The sequence below is a fragment of the Manduca sexta genome, chromosome 26 (assembly GCF_014839805.1).
Source record: "Manduca sexta isolate Smith_Timp_Sample1 chromosome 26, JHU_Msex_v1.0, whole genome shotgun sequence".
Lineage (NCBI taxonomy): Eukaryota > Metazoa > Arthropoda > Insecta > Lepidoptera > Sphingidae > Manduca > Manduca sexta.
In genome coordinates, this window is record NC_051140.1 from 11410938 (window position 1) to 11431493 (window position 20556).

General features: G+C 33.4%; 1 protein-coding gene across 1 annotated transcript in view; it reads left to right on the top strand.

Moving 5' to 3' along the window:
* Positions 1–18619, top strand: part of LOC115449797 — a 31795-nt gene extending 13176 nt beyond the window's left edge. The window contains exons 2-6 of the mRNA XM_030177689.2: positions 7152–7357; positions 10556–10691; positions 11260–11393; positions 15576–15780; positions 17653–18619. Coding sequence (XP_030033549.1) covers positions 7152–7357; positions 10556–10691; positions 11260–11393; positions 15576–15780; positions 17653–17747 — 776 coding nt within the window. The 3' untranslated portion in view covers positions 17748–18619. The remainder of the gene's footprint in view (positions 1–7151; positions 7358–10555; positions 10692–11259; positions 11394–15575; positions 15781–17652) is intronic.
* Positions 18620–20556: the final 1937 nt, after the last annotated feature.

Here is a 20556-nt window from a genome sequence, read left to right on the forward strand (position 1 = left end):
AAAAGCTAGTAAAAATATAGAATTAATGTATCAGAACTTAAAAAAACAAATGAGACAAAAAAAGAAGTAATATTTCTTTACGTACGTTTAATTTGATATATGCTTGTACAATGTTAGTAAGTTTATACATTTTACACTTACAAGTAATTTCCTTCGATAAATCATACTGTCTAGTTGTACGTTCAGTTATTCAAGCATTATGTGAAATAAACATAAACATCGTTTATAATTTTCGCTCCATTTAGCCAGTAAGTATTGATTTACAATTATTGTTCATTAGAAGACAACAGCAGCCATTTAAATATAGGAATTATTACATACCAGCAAACGTCCAGACTCCGGCATTTCAAATGCTACACTAATTACTACTGGAAAGGTGGAAATGAATGGATTAAGAACTTTATGAATTCTGTTTATTGTTGGTTCGCTTGGTAAAATTCGGTGCATAATAGTCGTTAAAGTTTAGTAAAGTCTGTCAGGGTATCATTTATAGCAAAGCAAGTGGCGATAGCGTATTTGGGTATGGAACGGACTGCCGAGACGAATGTTCGCAGGTTCAACTCCCAAGGGTACACACCTCTGACTTTTTTTAATATTATGTGCGTATTCTATGTGAATAATCGCTTGCTTTAACCGTGAAGGAAAAAATCGTGAGGAAATCTGCATACCTGAGAAGTTCTCTTTAGGAATTTTGTGGATATGTGAATTCTACCAATCCGCAGTAGGCTACATTGGCGAACTAAGGCCTCATCCTTCTCAGTAGCAGAGGAGGCCCGTGCTCAGTAGTGGGACAGTATATAATACAGGGTTGATAATATTATTATTATATCATTTAAATTACGTACTAATTAAAGATTCTCCTTTGATATTTATAATACTCAAGATAAAAACAGGTCATACTAGTCATTTCAAGTTTAATTTCTAGATGTGGTGACAGATCTGTTAATCATTCATTACCTCATAATTTTGTTAATCTCGATAATGTTTCAAAAAATAATGAATTTGAAAAAATATATCCATTTAATGATTTCTTATGTTTACGCGAATGTTAGACATTGAAAATAAAACTATGAAACGCTTTTTTTTCCACGGTTTTTATATTATTATTTTCTCCCGACGTTTCGAAGAATTTGCAGCCTTCATGGTCACGGGGGGGATTGAGGTGTGTTCATCCGTAAAGTCAATGTTACAATAGGTACCTACATTTTATAAATATACAACTTTTTTAAATTTTAGCTGTTGACAGTCCGATCTACGCAGAATGAGCTCACAGTGTCTTGAGGTCTGGCAGCCGGTGTTTTGTAAATAAATCAATGCAGTATAGGCATGAAGTAACTCGATTGAATGCTTAAATACTCGAGCGATTATCCATTGGGTACAAGGATTTTGCTTCACGTTTTAATATGTCAACGATTCAAAATGCTGTTACATACATATATTCCTATAAACATTGTAAGCTACATATTACAATCCTTGCAACACATCCATGTTTCAACTGGAAAGCGTCACACAAAGGCTTGGTCGAACTCGCCTTATGAAAAGAGATATAAATGGTGCCTTCGTGCACAGATTTGGTCAAGAAGGCAAAATGTTAGATCAAACTTTTTGCCACTCTACTTTGGTAGTTTTCGAAAGATATTTCCGTAACTTTCAGCCAAACTCATAACTTGGCACTCAAAACATCACGTTAGCGAAAATCAGGCGCTCGGTGCAGTCACGTAGTGTCCAACTTTGTGTGTCACATCAATGCACGGAATACTAATCCACGGAATAATTAGATAAAATCTTTATATAATGATTTATTTTGAGTTCAAATAATTTGCGTAATACAATACTATTATTTTACTATTGCATTTAGTTCTCGTATTGTGATAGTACAGTTGATGCAAAAAATAGGTATTAGTAAAACTCTGTATAAAGGTTGAAATATTGTGTAATATACTAGTTAACTAAAATAACGATAATTAAATGGATATGATCGATTTTGCATAACATCCTAATATACTGAAATATAAATAAGTAATCAATAACACCCTTTGTAATAAGGATTACTTTGCTACTTTGCAATATCTTGTACAGGGCGGCAATGCGACATTAATGTCACCAGGCGTAAGCCTAGTGATCACACACAATATCAAACCTATGTCCCCGAAGGGGTAGGCAGAGCCACCAATTTTCATCACGTATTTTCCGTCCTATGACAAGTGTGCGATGAGGGCGCGAGCCTATCGCAATATAGAGCACAAATTCCAGACTCTGGATTGATACTGAATAGAAAACCCCAAATGTACTTTGCCCGACCCGGAATCCGAACCCAGGGCTTCAGAACGGTGTCGTACAGCGCACGCAATACAACTACGCCACTAAGGCAACTGTCTGAATAATGATCATTAATCATAAAAATAACTATAATATGAAATCACACTTAATTTTTTTTTATATTACTAATTATTAAAAAAAAACAATAAATAACAAAGTACTACCTAGTGGTAACTTCAGTTATTATAATGCATCTTTAAATTGGAAAAAATATTGGTAATTTTATTCTAAAATAATTACTGATCAATAGCCTTGCGCATGAGTGAAATTAATGTCATATTGTCGTCACCCTGTATATCCTTTACGAACATACTAACCACCTCTTTTCAAATATACAACATAGAGATTGCAGCTAAATACCTCTGAGATATCGATGCAATACAGCTGTTTAACAGTGCGGCGATGACTTCCGAATCTCATTTCGGATTACTTCACAGTACATTCCATGCGCCAATTCTTCCGCCACCATGACATATCGGAGTGCCGAGCGATGTAGTGTCGTGCTTTAATCGATGTGCTGTTAATGTATCAAAATATTGTCATTATACGAGATACATTTCAAAATGATTCTTAATTACTTGTATTAGAAATCGAACTCCAAAACTAGTGCACAATTCAAGGACGTTACACTAATATCGTGTAGAGCTATCTATTTACTAATACAACCTCGATGTAATCGTTTTAAAATCGTGCAAAATGTAATACCAAAAATGGTTGCGTCATAAAGATTGTATAACTTATATCTAAGTTTCATTTCGATCTGCTATTTGTGTCCGGACCGCGAATAGCGTTGCCGTCAACCGCATTGTCGAAGTAACTCTACGAGACTCGAATGCCGCTTAAAGTTCTTTTATAAAAAAAATTTATGTATGTATTGAAGACAGTTGGAAGATTAGTTATAACATAGTTATACGACACCTTTGGCGCTGTGTATTAATATTTATTTATCCCTTTTCAACTGACCTTCTTATTTAATTATAATTAGATTTCTTTTTTTATAAAAAGTTTTTATAAAAGGTGATTTTTTATCTGATAATTTTCGAAATAATTAAAAACCATGAAGTAATTATAGTTTAATTACTCTCATGTTGAAGCTATATTATCCGCGATGAATAAAATGGATGTTTTGTAACTTTCATTTTAGTCTGGTATCTAAATTTAGTCTTTAATTTGAGTATCCATCAACGTGGGCGAGAATTGCCTCGCCCTTGCGATTGTTCAGACGGTTTAACTTTTTCAAAAACGAATTGCGAACGATTATTGCTAGCAATAATTCCTCCGTGTAAATGATGCTTTAGAATGAAAAGGGTAGCATTAATGATACTCAAAAACTATATGTTATTATCACACAAAATCTGAAGGCTTAATATTATCCCAATTTAGATGTTTTACATACACTACGCCTAAATGTTAAATATAAGCCGTCTTTTTTGTTCGCACTGGTTTAAATACGTCATATTTTTCACACATGTCAATGAATTGTAATGTAATAGAATGAGGATGTGTGCATGTGGGAACACTTTTCCCGTTTGTTTTGTTAGGGTATGGCGCATTTATTATTCTTAAATATCATTGGGTAGTATTTGATTTTATACTAGAGCTGAAATCATTTACAGTAAAGAGGTAATTTGGATTTAACTCCTGGCAAGCGAAAATATTGTGTGCATAACTGTAAGAATGTTCCATATTTAAATTATAAAAACGACATTATGTGACGAAAACCTTGTCGATGATTTACTATGCGTTCCAATTATAAAAAATAACTTGCATAACCTAACTCTATTACCACAATTTAATAAAATTTTCAATTCATAGTTAAATTTCAAAATGTATGTCCATATAACTTAGTTTAATTGAAATGTGTGAATTTAACGTTTCGCAACGTAAGCTCTCGTGGACCCCAGATTTAAATAAATTTTCAACACTTTGATATTTTATTCATACATTCTCCGTTCATTTTGAAGTAGAAATAATATAAGAATAGTTTTAAAATTTCACCTTTATCAAGGGTATATGAGAAAATATGATGAGGTATTCAAGTAGTCATTTTAGATGTTCAATTTTAAATGAACTTGTGTTTTTTATGTCCATCAGTGATCTGCCTATCACGTTCATGGCTGCTCGCAACGTGGCCGTTTTGTTCTATTTCTTGATATATCTACATCACGCATTTATCCCGAAGAGCTATGCAGAGGCGCAACCAGAGCACCCACTTTTCGCCAAGTGTGTTCCGCCCCAAGATGTAATAGGGGGCAAGACTATCGCCATATCGGGCACAAATCTCAGACTTCGGGATGATACTAAGTAGAAAAACCCAAATATCATTACCCGACCGGGGATTTGAACCCAGGACCTCAGAGCGCTGCCGTACAACTATGCCACCGAGGCATTCTAGTTGATATATCTAAGATAACAATAATTCGGCTCGTATAGTTATTTATTTCTTATGCCCCTATTTTATTTCAATGCGAGGTCGCTCTACATTTCTATCACATGTTTCAAAAATGTTGTGGCTTAATTTCAACGGCTACATGCAAATGTTGGCAGAAAAATCTACTGACAGTGTTGATAGAACTCTATTAGATTTGCTTTTAAAATCAAGTAGAAATTAATAGATGTTTATCATAATCTTGTAACAGCGAGAAACAAAGAAAGAAAATGGTTCCGATGAGTTTAATCGGTCTAACTTTTATTATATTATGTACTTATTTTAATTAGTCTAGAGACGTTATATGAGGACACCACTGTTGTTTCGGGAATACAACATTAAATACCCATTCCGGCGAAAGTTCCAGAATTTTTAGAACGAAAAACTGTGTGGCTAAATTTCGAACAAAAGGAAAAGCAGCATGTTACAGTTTTTTGACGTGCAGTTTAATCTGAATAAACCCACTGAACAGCACATACATAGTCCTCATTCCACTCTAGGATTTTTCGTGTCATTGATATTAAAAACTATGACACGAATATTCAGCTCGCATAAATACGGAAACAGTGCGAATATTTTTGTATACGGAATTAGTTTTTGCTCGCGTCCCGACCGACAGAATGAACAAAGGAATTTTGATCTAGAATGTGGTGAAGATGAAATCTATAAAGCGATTTCTTTTAAAATATATTCACACGTCAATGAAACATTCGTGTTATGAATCTATACTTATAGGTATATATAAAGCTGAAGAGTTTGTTTGAAAACACTAATCTCAGGAACACTGAACCGATTTTGATTTTTTTTCCACTAATGGAAAGTTTTAACACCTCCTCAATGCTCTATATCAGGAAAATATTTAGCCCGGAGAAACTTTTTCATGCGGACAAAGCCGCAGGCAAAAGCTAGTAGTAATAAAGAGTGGGACATTTAGAAAACAACTCCAATTGTTTCATTAACTTTATTCTACAACCATTGACTTTCATATAAAATAGTTGAGCGACAAACATAATAAGTCATTTACATATAACGCGAGCCGAAACGTGAGTAGAAGCCATTATACTATAAAAATAAGCATAATTTTATATATCTCTATAATAAATTTATTCTGTTGACACTGTAAGTATTCGTGTTGATGGGCGTAGTATATATGGACGGCAAACCAGAGCGAGCACTCTGCATGCGGAAACAATGATCATAAAATACCGAGCAAATGCAAGTTGGAATCGCGACTCGTGTTCCGTACCCTGCAAATGATTGAAATGTGTTTCTTTTTTTATGATACTTATTCATTAACCTCGTTTCTTAATATGTTATAATAATAATAATCATGAATATCAGCCCTGTATTACTGTACCTGTATACTGTACCACTGCTGGGGACGGGCCTCCTCTGCTACTGAGAGGGATTAGGCTTTAGTCCACCACGCTGGCCTAGAGCGGATTGATAGACTTCACACACCCTCATAATTTCTATAGAGAAACTCAAGTTTCGCCACGGTATTTTCCTTCACAGTTTTAGCAAATGATAATTCACAAATATAACACATAATTTTAGAAAAGTCAGAGATATGTACCCTTCCGAGTTGAACGGACATTCGTCTCGACAGTCCGTTCCATACTCAACTAGGCGATTCACAATATAATGATAAACTCGCTACCTACATACCTATGAAACATCATTAAACGAAAATGAGCACATCAAATCATATAAATGTAATGGTATCGGGTTCTGACATATTTAAGATATGTTTCTTCTATCTATATTTGTTTTACATCATAAAATATTGGCGACGTCGTGTCGTGATAAAATATTTTTTTTATCATATTTTGATTAATGTTATGATACGTTGAGATTTCGTTTCGTCTAGACATGATGTAGGGCGGAACTGCAGGTACCAAAAAAGATTCTAATATCACATTTATGGCATAGGTTTATAGACATTAACTTCTGGCAGGCTCTTAAATATTGATATTACGTCCAAGATGAATCCAAGAATAGAGTAAAGGCCTTATTCCGTCTGCAGGGGCATAGCCGTCCTTGTGCCATTATGTGATCAAAGGACAACCATATCAATAGAAAACGAGTAAAAAAACTTCACTATTCATGCCTGTTATTGCAAAAACACAGATTCGCCTCCGTAGACGGAATGGGGCCATCTGGCTTTATCATCTTAGTTTCATCGACATGACGATAGCTTGACATTCGGTGTTTCATGTCTCACGGGCACCCAAAAATATAGTAAAATTTTGTATTGAGACCTAAAAGATGTCGCACGAAAAAATCGAAATAGGTACATATTTTTTATGTTAGGGCTCTATTAGACTAATTCGCCACGGGAAATTTGCGGTGTAGTTACGCTACTAATCATTCCGATAAATATTGCATTATATTCTTGTTTCAGAATCGTTACTGCTGCGAATGGTTCAAGTGTCCGTGCCCACGTACAGGGTGCGGGGGCAAGTGGCACAACTTGAGTGCGACTACGAACTTGGTGCTGACAAACTTTATTCAGTTAAATGGTACAGAGACAACGAAGAATTCTATAGATATATGCCCAAGTACGACCCACCGAAACACGCTTACAAGCTGGAAGGAATCAAAGTTGATGTGAGTGACGTAATTATATTTACAATAAATCCCTTAGCGATCATTTTTGGGGCTATTAATTAGTTTTATGACTGAACAACTTTTGAAGAACATCTAATGCTAGAGAAGAAAGTGAGATGAAGAATGTGAATAAGATATACACGGGATTTATTAGGTAGGAAATCACTGAACGAAACAATTTATATTGATGCTTCGGGTCTTTTATGCTAAGATCTAACACGATCATATCAGCATATTTATTTCCTAAATAAGAATGTCTACTGCGTGGCTTTACTTCTCCAAAATTTAGAACTATGGATTTCAAGCTATCATGATTATTTCCCTTATCCTTATATGCCACGAATTCCAACACTCTAATTTAAATCCTTGCTAACATAAGTTCCAACAAATGGCCCTTTCAACGTGTTTTGAATTGTCATTTAAAGCTTTCCCGTCATGTAACATTTGTAAACGTCAACCCCATCCCGAGCGGGTCCCGCTGCCCAGATTTCGAACTTTTCAACCTTTCGCTTTACAGAATTCCCAACAATCCACCGAATCCTCAGTATTTTTGTACTCCAACATCGCAATATTTCAAGTTCGTTAAAAATAACAAGCAAAAGTTTCGAAAAGTCTTTCTTATTTCTACATTTGCAATTGAAAAGTTTATTATTTTTATTATAATTTGGATCATTATTAGAGTAATGTTAGGTATTATAGTGACGGTGAATGTTTTACGTTCCTAGAATAACAATGAATTTAGAGCGTTTAGTAACACTGGGGGATATTACTGTGACAAAAAGCTTACGTTATTAGAAAACAACTTTTTAATGCGCACTCACGCACTGTTAATAACACTCGTGTACAAATACGTTGCGTTATTAAATTTCTCATCGCAGTCGCTTTAATGAAACCGCCCTTTAATAGAAAATTTTAAATTGTAATCGAGTTTTTGATTAGCATTTTCGGAATAGAAATATATGACATAAATATAAACAATAAAAACGTCAATATTGGAACGTAATTCACCCCAAAATGTTTCCCTTGTATAACCTTTAATGCTTTATTAATGAACATTACTTATATCAGAAACTTCTTTAGTACATATTTATATAACTATATAATCTATTATCTATTAAGTATTGAAATATCAACATTAGAAAATTAGAACTGTTGAAGAGGCATGATATACGTGTTCTCCTAGCCAAGAGATATATTGAATAATTTGAAAGGTTTTCTTGAATCCCGTTCTCTACGGAGGATATGTAGTTCGGTAACCTATTCGTGGAACACAAAAGGGTTCGTCCACAAGAGAACTGACAAAAGATACGGTGATAGAAATGAGCCAAAAGCCACACAATCTCGAGAGTATTTCAGGCATATGGAGTAGATGAATATATGTTGAACCAAATTATCGTATTAAAGTTTCATGTGTCGCTTTATGAAATTTTGTCGAAGTAATTTGATTATCTTCTAATAGGCAAGATCACGTTAAATGGTAAAAAATGCTTTACTAAAGATCTAGATTTCGATGCTTTTATTAAACCGATGGACATCTCGGATTTAGTCTTTTTGTTTGAAGTGATGTTTAAGTTAAAAGGGAATATCCCGTAATTTTCTAAAGATACATTAATGTGCATAAGTAAGCTAGCTGGCTGACTTCTTAGCAATATCAAATCTATTGATTAAATTCTATAATATTCTCAACATAAATTTTTCATAAAAAAAATTAAGTTATGTATAATAATAATTATCATAATTGTTTAATAAAATAACTTTTACATGACTTGGAGTAATTAATTTTCTACAAATTTATTTCCATTTCATTTTAATTGAGGTTATAAATTATTACTCTCCGACCTACTCCGCTTCGCAGTCTTAAATAAGCGAATTAGGGATTACGAACAATTCTGAGGAGCGATTTACGAAATGTTGAATATTAATCATAGTTTATCGTTCATTTTCTTGATAATTGTTTAATTAAGTTGTATTTGGAATATTTATTTATTTATTTATCTCGTATATATTTTGAAGCCTAATTTTTTTTATTGCTTTCAATAAAAAAAATACGAGTAAAGACGAGCTTGCCGTTCGCCTGATGGTAAGCGATAAGACCGCTCATAAACAGTAGAAACACCATCCACCACCTTGAATTACCAAGTATTATTTGGTATTCCACCGTGCTCGCCATCCTGAGACATGCGATGTTGAGTCTTATTATGTCCAGTAGTTACATTGGCTACAATGTCCTTCAAACCGGAACACAACAGTGACTACATACTGCTGCTCGGTGGCAGAAATAGACATTGCAGTGGTACCTATCCAGGCGGACGCTCACATATGAGAGACATACCACCAGTAGATATATATAGATAGATATATGTACATGCATATTTTGTATCTTGCTCAGATACTTTTCCCTGATCGGTACGTCACTCTTTTTTATAAAAGAGTGACATGAATAAAGCGCTGCCGTTCTTAGACTGCCTTTAAGACGGCGTATTGTTTTAGTCATACCTAAATAGTCAGTTCGTTGCGCCAGAAAATGCAACAGGATTCGAATAAGTTCCCCTTTAAAGATTGTCGTATCAAGACAGTTCTCTTTAGAATCATGTAAAATTAAAGATTAATTTACCCAACTTTGTGTCGCGTATTTTAATGCATTTTAATACAAATAGTTCCCATTCGAGGGGAAATGAGTAGCGTGAATTAAACACAGTTATAGTTATAGTTACAGGCAGATAAAAGATTGTAACAAGAATTGGCGAAAAAGTACATAAATTGCTCCATCTGCCCTTATGCTATTCTAATAATAGTTCCGCCAGTCGAATTGGGTGTAACCTGTAATGGCTGCGTATAGATATGTAAATAAATAAATAAATAAATATTGGGTCGACGCAACATATTTAAACATGTTGCGGAAAAAAAAACTCAGAGCCGCCCGTTCCACAACCAGAAGTGAAGTTTAGATTGGCAAGAAAATTTGCAGAAGTCGACTTCCGCAAGTAATTTTTACCGTGTAAACAATCACGGTAAACTGAATTGTGCAAATTTTGAAATATTGCGATTAATGTAAACGCATCTGAAAGTTCTTACACAACTTGTTAATCTAAACTTGGCATTAGACTAAAGAGGCGTCTGCAAGGCGTACAACATCCAATCTAGTTAAATATTTTTAAGTTCAAAACAAACTGGCCTAAATGCATATTTTATTTACAGCTTCAAAAGTCAGACGATCAAAGAGTCACGCTGCATCAGGTAACACTTAAATCATCAGGTTTATACCGGTGTGAAGTATCGGCGGAGGCGCCAAGTTTTGCGTCAGCGGCTGGCGAAGGCAGGATGGAAGTTATTTGTAAGTTTTAATTCATACCTAGATCAACCACTTAACCCTTACAAAATTCTTTGCACGCGGTTTGATTATATTCCTTATTTAGACCTTTAACTCAACTACAATCCAATCTCCTTTGATTGTACGCGCTTTTTTAACAAAAGAAAAACATTTCATTTTAAATATTGCTTTACAAGTAACCGAGGCTCTGCATAAACGTATGATGACAATGGCTGAAAAAACATGTATGTTCTGTGTTTTTAAAAGAAAATGTGTATATTTTTATTGTCTTTCGAGTGGTTCTGACATAAGAATAATAAGTACACATTTTTGAACAGGAATCGTTAATATAGCTAAATGATCATGTTTTATATCTTATATATTGGGATAATATCGGATGACTGGGTAATCCCGTTGTGTTAAGCTTGCTGTTAAACTCTAAATAAAACTAAAACTTTTTGTTGTCCCGTATTGGGAAATATTGGGTTTAGCAGCAATCTTACAACAATAGGATTACCCCATAATCCGCCATTACCCCAAACTTAACCTATTCCAAATGTGAACATATTTAAAAGTATAATTTTTTTTTTAGATTTACCACGTGAAGGTCCAAGAATAACAGGCAATGAGCAAGAGAACAGGAGAGGGGATTCTTTGTTCCTAAACTGTACGTCTGGGCGGTCGTACCCCGCGGCGGTGCTAAGTTGGGACATAGACGGCGAAAAGGTACAAACCTATCAAGCATATGATTAATGTAAATCCTTTCATATCGTATTTGTGAAACTATACCTTAAACACTCACGCGAGAAGAAGAATCTGCTGATCTAAACAAAGGAATTACTAATTAGACATGGAACAGAGGGGGACAGTTTTCCAAAAATATTTATGACATTATACTTAACATAAACACCTACAAGTAGATAGATCAAAGAACCTGCTGAAAAAAAAAACATTCACGTCGAATTGATAACCTCCTCCTTTTTTTGAAGTCGGTTAAAAATAAAGCAATACTAATTAAAGAACATGGAACAGAGCGGGACAGTCTTCCAAAAAATATCAGTCACTAAGTATATGAATCCTAATAGCAAGCTGTTATATTCTGTGGGATAGTGATACCACGACGGTTACGGCACGCCATGCCTACTGTAGACAATACGTCTACAGCATTCCTCTACCACTCAAAAAAAATTAAACTGAATTATCGTAAATCTAGCCGCGGTCTCAAACAAGTTACCACGACGGTTACAGCACGCCATGCCTACTGTAGACAATACGTCTACAACATTCCTCTACCACTCAAAAAAAATCAAACTGAATTATCGTAAATCAAGCCGCGGTCTCAAACAAGTTACCACGACGGTTACAGCACGCCATGCCTACTGTAGACAATACGTCTACAACATTCCTCTACCACTCAAAAAAAATCAAACTGAATTATCGTAAATCAAGCCGCGGTCTCAAACAAGTTACACGTAATTGGATTTAAATAAATACGACCGACCATATTGCATATGACTACAAAAGCTGTCGAACGGTGTGCAAAAAGAGTAAACATATTATGAGCATTAAAGCGAATTTCACGTTTTTCATTGCCTCACAAACGTGCTGGATGATTAATTGTAATATTAATTTATGAGTTTGGGCAGCTATAATGAAATTCTGCGGGCAATACTTGGATATAAAAATATATCCCCAGAGATCTGAGGGAAGGTCACTGTTATTAAATTTAAGAACATTTATTCGAGGTAATTGATAAAATTAACATTCGTTAGTAATTTCGTAACGTGATATTGAATAAATCTTTTTTTGTTGTTTTTGACTTATGAGATAATGTAAACGCAGTTTTTATAACAAGTTTGCTTGAAGAAAAGAGAACTCCGATAAATCAAACATTAGCTAGCATATTAAATTCTTTGAGGACTCCCATTAAGTAGTGTATGGGAACCGAACTATGAAACGAGATGTCAAGCTAAAATCCCAAAAGGACATAGTGTCTATAGTAAAATTGATCAATAAATAAAAATTTACGTATACTTACCTTACATTAAAACTTGTAAAATTAAACGTTTTTAATTCATCAAAGTACAAGTTACCAAATAACACTAAGTACATAAATCCATAACTAGCACGGCGTGTTTACTATAACTAATTACACAGACGTGAAATAATAGTTTACATCAACACGTGGAAACATTATGGCGGGATCTTGGTTATACTATTTGTGGAACGTTATTAGCAAACTTGGAACGTTCTTAATTACGTCGTTCACGGTGCAGCGGTAAACACCATGTGAGTATCGAAGTATTGGAACAAGTCTACAAAATATTCTTCATTAAAAGGTCTTTAAAGAAATTTATAGTGGATTGGAATAAGAATACAGGGTCATATTGACATTGCGTTAATACGACGTCGTACCGTGATTGCGTAAGAGCCCCCGGATGTCTTTCGATGAAATTTGGAATGAAGAATGAGAAGTATGAGACTGAGAAAAATATAGACAACTTTTTTTCCCGGGAAAATATATAGCGGGCTTTGATGCTGAATATATATTTCATATCCCTTTCACGCGGGTGAAGCCCCGAGCAAAAGCTAGCTTAAGTATAACATAAACGAAATTCTATAAATTTCTTACTTCAAACCATAATCTAAAGCCACGTACACTGCGCTAAAACAAAAAAAAAACCAATGTCAATACTAGAAGTATAATTTTATTTGTGGAAGTCTTCTGTTCCCATATTTTCTCTCACCATAACAGAGTGCTTTTAACGAGCGGTGAAAAGAAGCATTTGTTTAAGAATTGTGGCACCTCGTCTTTTTGAAAAATTTCATACGACATGTTTTTAGTTTCACAATATATTTCTTCACCACAATTCCTAGTTTGCTGCATTGTGACTAATGTATAGCTTCTTTTTTAGGAGTTGTTAGTTGATATATAATAAATAGAATTTGATGCCATTTTCCATATCACCTATATTTTTAACTTTAGCTCATAACTCTGTCCGCGTAAAAGCCCTTTAACAAATACCGTTAGTAAAATATTTTTCAGTATCAAAGCAACTTAGTTCCAGAGATTCGCACGTTTAAACAAAAACATCAGCATATTATATTACGTTTATAAAATATCTGTCCCCATTTGTTGAAATATGAGGCAATAGGCTCACTTTAAAATTATAGGCAATTATATGGAACAAATTGTAGGCGAGTTTGTGAAGTCGATAATAAAATTTTAACGTTACAACAAAATCTAAGTCGTATAATATTTCAGCCCGACCTTGAATAAATATAACAGCTTTAGGTTATAGACGTAATGAAATATTTTAAAGCAATTCACTGAGTAATCAAATTCAACATTCTTATGTTTTGTACTTGTGCTTTTAAAATGTTAACACTCCACACTTTGTAAACATTGAATATTGTTTTTTAAAAACATATTTAATGACATCGCATCGACCAAATAAGAAATAACTTTATCTTCTCGTAGTTCATGTCATAACACGTATAAGAGCCCGTTCAGACGAGAAGCGTTAGAGGCGCGTTAGCAAAACGCGCGTTAACATGTGCTAGCGCGCGTCAACATGTGAACGGAACATCACAATACATTTAAAATGCGTGTTCTCTACGCGCCACGTTTTTATAACGCGCGTCTAACACCCCTCATCTGAACGAGATCTTATAGTTAGTTCGTAACATTTGATTAATTTTCACTTGATATTATTTATGTTATTGTGACTATTCTATTATAAATAAATTCATATCAAAATATACGAACGAAACCACAAACGAGCTAAATTGGAAAATAAAACCTCTTTATTTGCTTAAATTGAATAAGAAACTACAGCAAATACCATATGTCCATGTAGGGATTAAATGAATCCCCTGTTATCATCATAAGAACATACGTTGCTTTTAATTAAAATTCAATATTACACTTAACATACGAATACCAAAACCACTTGTGAATTCATTAGTACGTTCTAACAATTCATTTAGATTATAGAAGACTGCGTTGTTTTATTTAAAATAATTGCTAATTAAGTTCATCCTGTGCAAAACAATTTATAGAATGTGGGAAAATAAATAAAATTACGTAAATATTTTAGGCCTTTGGAGACGGGTACTTTTCCATTTAGAAAATTAATTAGAATTCGGTTTTTAGGAAATAAGCTAATGAAGAATTGGTGTGGGTACGACATTCGCTTTTGAGCTACATATTGCAAATTCTATCTTATTTATTACATTTCAGGCAATTAAAAAAAAGCAATATATATTTAATGTTCTTATTTACCTACCTTTTAGTATGAACAACTTTAATAGTCTGCCTCTGAACCTAAACATCGATCTCTTTTGCACCAGCACGACAACTGTAAAACGATTGTTATCACAGCAATTCTTTACTAATAATTAATTGAATACTTTATAAAATACTTAAGGACACAATGGCTTAAATTTTAATGTAATGCCGTGTAAAAGTCCTTCCTAATTTCGATTATACATGTAAGGCGCTTATTTAAGTTATCTATAGGTGGAGGCTTATTGTCAGCAATTTGTTAGAATATATTGTTGTATAATTGTAAATTAGTCTGTAAGCCTTCCTAAAATTAAATAAATAAATAAATAAAGATATTTTACTGATCAGTTTGGTTTCGCTGGGCTTTTTCGCTTGGATGATGAAAAATCACTTAAATATATTATTTTTTTCAAATGTCATCGAAACCCTGCTTAAAGACAGTAATTATTATTAAGGTTTCGTAGGTAAATTTGGGTTATAACTATATTACTATAGTTGATTTGAAAATGACTAGACAGACCGGTGAGCCCGTTACTATCCCTATTTTTGTTAGTGCTAGCAAATTAACCAAAATGGACGTCCTTATGCTCTTCAGTAAAGTGATCACTTTCGCCTAACAGGTAACAGACCCATCACTTCTAGTGGAGTATCCTCCAATACAGCATTCACACGGGCTACTGTCTGCGGCGCTAGGCCTGCGGGTGCCAGCAGGACGGTCCATGGAGGTGCGCTGCACGGCTCGAGTGGCGCCCGCGTGGCGGGAAGGCAGTGAAGCTGTCGTCGGCAACAGCCAACTGGCTGACAGCAAAGAGGCTATGTTACTTGGTACGTTTTATTGGTTAAGAATGCTTAAACATATATACAACAGACGGGCGAAAATACTGACATAATCGTGTTGACGACGAATTGTAACCATCTCTCGTCAGTCGATACGCTACCTGGAACCTCTTTCACTTACCATTAAGTAGTGGGGTTACTTTGCAGCGTTTATTTAAAATAATACCAACACACTAGTATTACTAATTCCCAACTTGTTTTTATATTCCCTCTGAATAGTTACTTTATGTTTTTAAAACAAAATAATATAACATAATGCATGCATATATCTACACAATTACTACGATTCTATTCGTCTTATATTTTTCAACAATGAGCAAATCTTGTTTCATATTTTTTGTTTGAACGATAATTAACATAGAAAACTTTAAGAGGCTTTTACTACGTAAAGCCTTCATTAAAAATAATCTCATTACTTTATCGCTTATATTTAATTAAAAGCTTTGATTTAAATATTTTTTCTTACATTAACAATTATTTATATAGTTTTTGAGTAAATATAAATTACTTTCTACCGCTTTTTAATTCATTTACACGGACCCAGTTTTTCAAACAGTAAGTTGCAAGAGTTAGAATACATTTTGAAATGTGGAGCAGAAAAAGTTGGAACTGTCATATCGTAGTTGTTGACCATTTAATAGATTAGTTATTTCAGTATTTTTTCTCACAGTTGCTTTCTGAGTATCGTATTCAACAACATTATGATGGACTTTATCGAGGCAAAACTGGGTAATTTATGTTACATATAAAATCATACTGAACTATAACCGCCTTTAGGTAGGAGTTTTTTTTTATTTTCCACATTTGTTCAACGCTTTAAAGCAACTTAACATTATGGGGTCAAAACGTGTATCAAAACTGTAATTGACATGAAAATACAGACATAAAACATTAGCAAATAGATAAGGATCCAACCATTTGCCACTAACAAAAAAGGTATTCGGCCGTACAATTTTGAAAGACGTTCATAATACACCACAAACATATTATACGGAAACGGGCTACATTATCTGAAATCGCAACCTCAGAATAATTTAATACCACCGACCCCGGCTGCTTGCTTTCATAACAATGTTGTAAACGGATGTCTATCGAGATATCTCAGACCATTAAATTCGGCAATAGCTACTATGTCTATTCGGAGTTATGTTGTAGCAATCAGTTGTGGTTTTAATTGCTATTAGGGTCGTATTACTGGATCTATCGTCAGTTTCCATGTAGAGCCTATTACTTATGGTTGGAAATTAATCTTCTGTTCGACCGGCAAATGTAATAAGACGCTCGTCTGATGTGTTATTGCCTCTCGTTTCGACTGTTATGATCTAATGAATATTTTACAGCTCTAGTCGAAGTTCTAGATCGGTACTGGCGTTTGATTATTTGTGTGATTTTGGTCACTATTGTAAGGGAAATACGTGCGTCATACGACGTAGTAAGATATTATTGCCTAATGACCAGACTAGTACCTACATCACTGTTTTTGTTGGATTGAGTATTTCGAATTTTGTCTCGTAACACCTACGCTAGGATCCGTTTTGTGAATGAGTAAAGTAATTTCAATGGTTAAATTACGAGCGTGACCTTTAAATTCTAAACGATATTGGGATATTAATCATTTATAATTAAGTGCCTGCCCACGGAAGCGAACTAAAAGATTCAATATACGCATTGAGTTGTTTGATTACTATTATTGTAGTGGCTTTGCTTTCCAACTAGAGAGTACACAATATAATTCCAACCGCCTATAGCAAAGTGTTTTTATTCTTTATATATTCGCAAACATCGCTCTAGGCTCCGACGCAATCTCCTTACTGTTTTCGTTCCCTAACAACGTAGAATAACAAAGATTGTTTGTTCCAGTGAGGAGTTCAAGCCAGGCGTCTACGTTAAGTGTAATGCTGTTAACACTTTCGCTCGCCCAGTTTCTCACATCCCTAATGCAATCAGAAACGTGATAAATTATCTCCACTCTTTTATTAACTAAACGTGATTTAGACGCGGCACGATTCTGACCTACCGTATGTGCAACCAAATGATATTCTTTAAGTGAGTTATGTTGTGTTTGATTGTTTTATTAGGTCTTGTTTATTGTGTTAATAGTTCTAGATGTTTAATGTTCTAGCATTTACGACTTAGTTATGAATTATCAAGCCGCTATGATTTATGTATTATTGAGTTATTAGGTGCAATTTTACAAATACTTTTGCAAATAAGATAAATAAAATTTGATGAAGAAAGCTAATGTTAGAGTAATTGTAAATAAAGTCTTTAGGGTCGCCTTCTTAGATATCGTCTCATACTAATGTAAATAAATGATAAAGTAAAAATTCTTTTTCTAAAATTGTAACATGAATTCAAAAACTATTTTATTGTCTATGTACTTATTGGAAATGTTGAATTTATGTAGATTTATGTGATCGTTTCAGAACGGCACATTATTTGTTTATTTGTGTGTAATTTAGGTATTTAAAATTTAAACAAAAATCTATAAGTTTTAATGTAAAATAGATACCATTGAAGACAGTCGCTGCTCCGTGATGAATAACTGCATTCGTAATTATTTTGGTGCCTCTTGCCTTGTTTTAATTTCGCAAAATTATTAACAGGTTTTATCTTACCTCACCTAATTTAAATCTTGAATTTTATTAATTTATATATGTATTAAAACTGGCAATTGGTTACTAATTATTACCTACGTATATCTTGAATTTGCTAATCACAATTTCCATTGTACATATCGGTATAATATCACATTTGCTTTTGTTGTTAATGTGTACTATATTTAGTATTTTATGGGCATGATTTTGTTGAATAAATGACAATTTGTTATAAACTTCGTATTTTTACTGTTATGAGATATCTATAATTTTCCCGAATTCCTATGATCATCTATCTTAAGAATATTTTGAATATTATTCATGAACCCTAGGTAACCACAATGACTTAAATTACCGTTAAATAACGAAATTTCTTTCGTATCTAGTACCAACCTATACAAAAGAAACCTTTACATAATTATTTGGAATACACAAAAAAACTTAATTTTTAATACTTATTGCCAACGAAAGTAAAAATATTACATACAATTATTCAAAAATAAAAACAATATTTGACTAATTGCAATTGGATTACTGACAACCACAATATATTCTATAGTAAAAAAAGAACTAAACTTTCAAATTAAATTTAAACCAAATAGATATGTGTTCCTACATCCCACGACTTAAATATTTGACATATTTTTTTTTCAAACTATCACAATAGTTGTTCATTTCATAAAAGCTTTTGTTCACGAAATGTAAAAATGTTTTACTTGTTTTAGTACTATACTGACAACATGTGTCACAATTTATGAAAATTTGAAAATGTGCACCAATTTATGGTCATAACATTGGAACAAAAATAAGGTAACATAGTATAAACTATGTTACCTTGTTTTCTATTTTCAAAAACTTGAAAATAGAAAACGATGTTTTTTTGCAAGTTAAAAAATTATATTTAACCCAGAGAAAAAAATAGAGCATACAAGGATATGAAACCAAAAAAACACTTCTTATCTGATTTTTGTAAAATCTCTCAGATAATATTAATATGAAATTATTGCTAAATAATGCACTTTTCATTCTGTTAATTATTGAGTCTGCATATCAAATCGTTTTTACTCGATTTAAAACTTTCCACTTATATCAGATCACTTTATTACCTATGGCCATAGCGAGCGGCACTGCCCGCGTGAAAAAAAATCCGAGACAAATAATTTCCCGATATAAAAGTAGTCTGTAGCATTCAAGACTAACTTAATCGTATCGTAAAATCGGATCCATAGTTTCAGATATTAGCCCCTACTAACGTATCCTCTCTATAATACATTTCCATATATAAGTATATAAATTAGTGTAGAATAGGTCCAGATAATAACATCGACTAGAATCATCTAGTTATTTGAGTTATAGTTATAGTTACTCTAATTGATCCCAAAATACACTAAACTGATATAAAAAGAAAGTATTAGATTTTCGGTATGTTTTTTGGAATAGATAAACTTGAAATTACTAATGGATTTTGTAGTTTTTTAAATAATATATCTTACATTACCTATAAGTGCTTTAATCTACTTTTTATCCGAATCGTTTTAAGTTAGAAGAGCAAATCCTGTCTAATGTCCACAAAGCATATTTTTGTCCCCACCATCTCGCAAATCGCCAGCGCGTCTCCACGCTCCTTTGTCAGCATCTTATACTACTTTTATTATATTTTGAAAGCTAAACGAATGTTATATGTTTGTCAAATATGAATTTGTTACAAACATTTGGAAACCATTATTATTCTGTATTATAATATTTATCTAATCCCCATCTATGAGGCTTATACTATACCTTTGTACTGAATATGAAATGGAAACAAATGTTTTGATGTATTTGAAGTATCGTTAGTAAAATAGATCCTTAACGAACGAACGTCAGTATAGTATAAATATTGTGGGGTTATTACATTAATAATATCTCTTTAGAGATATTGTTATTTTACACTAACTCATTGTCTTAACTATGAATTTGCAGCGCGCATTCTGTCAATCGCTGACAGTTATTTCAAACTATTGACAGTTATATAAAATTAGTATTTTCGTAAAGTTTTCTTAAATTTTCTAATTTCCCGCGCAATTTTTTTCTTTCATAAGAACCTTTTCATGACAATAACAAACACAACAAAAAAAATTTGTGAAATCAGTCCAGCCGTACACGCGTGATGGCGTGACCAAGGGAA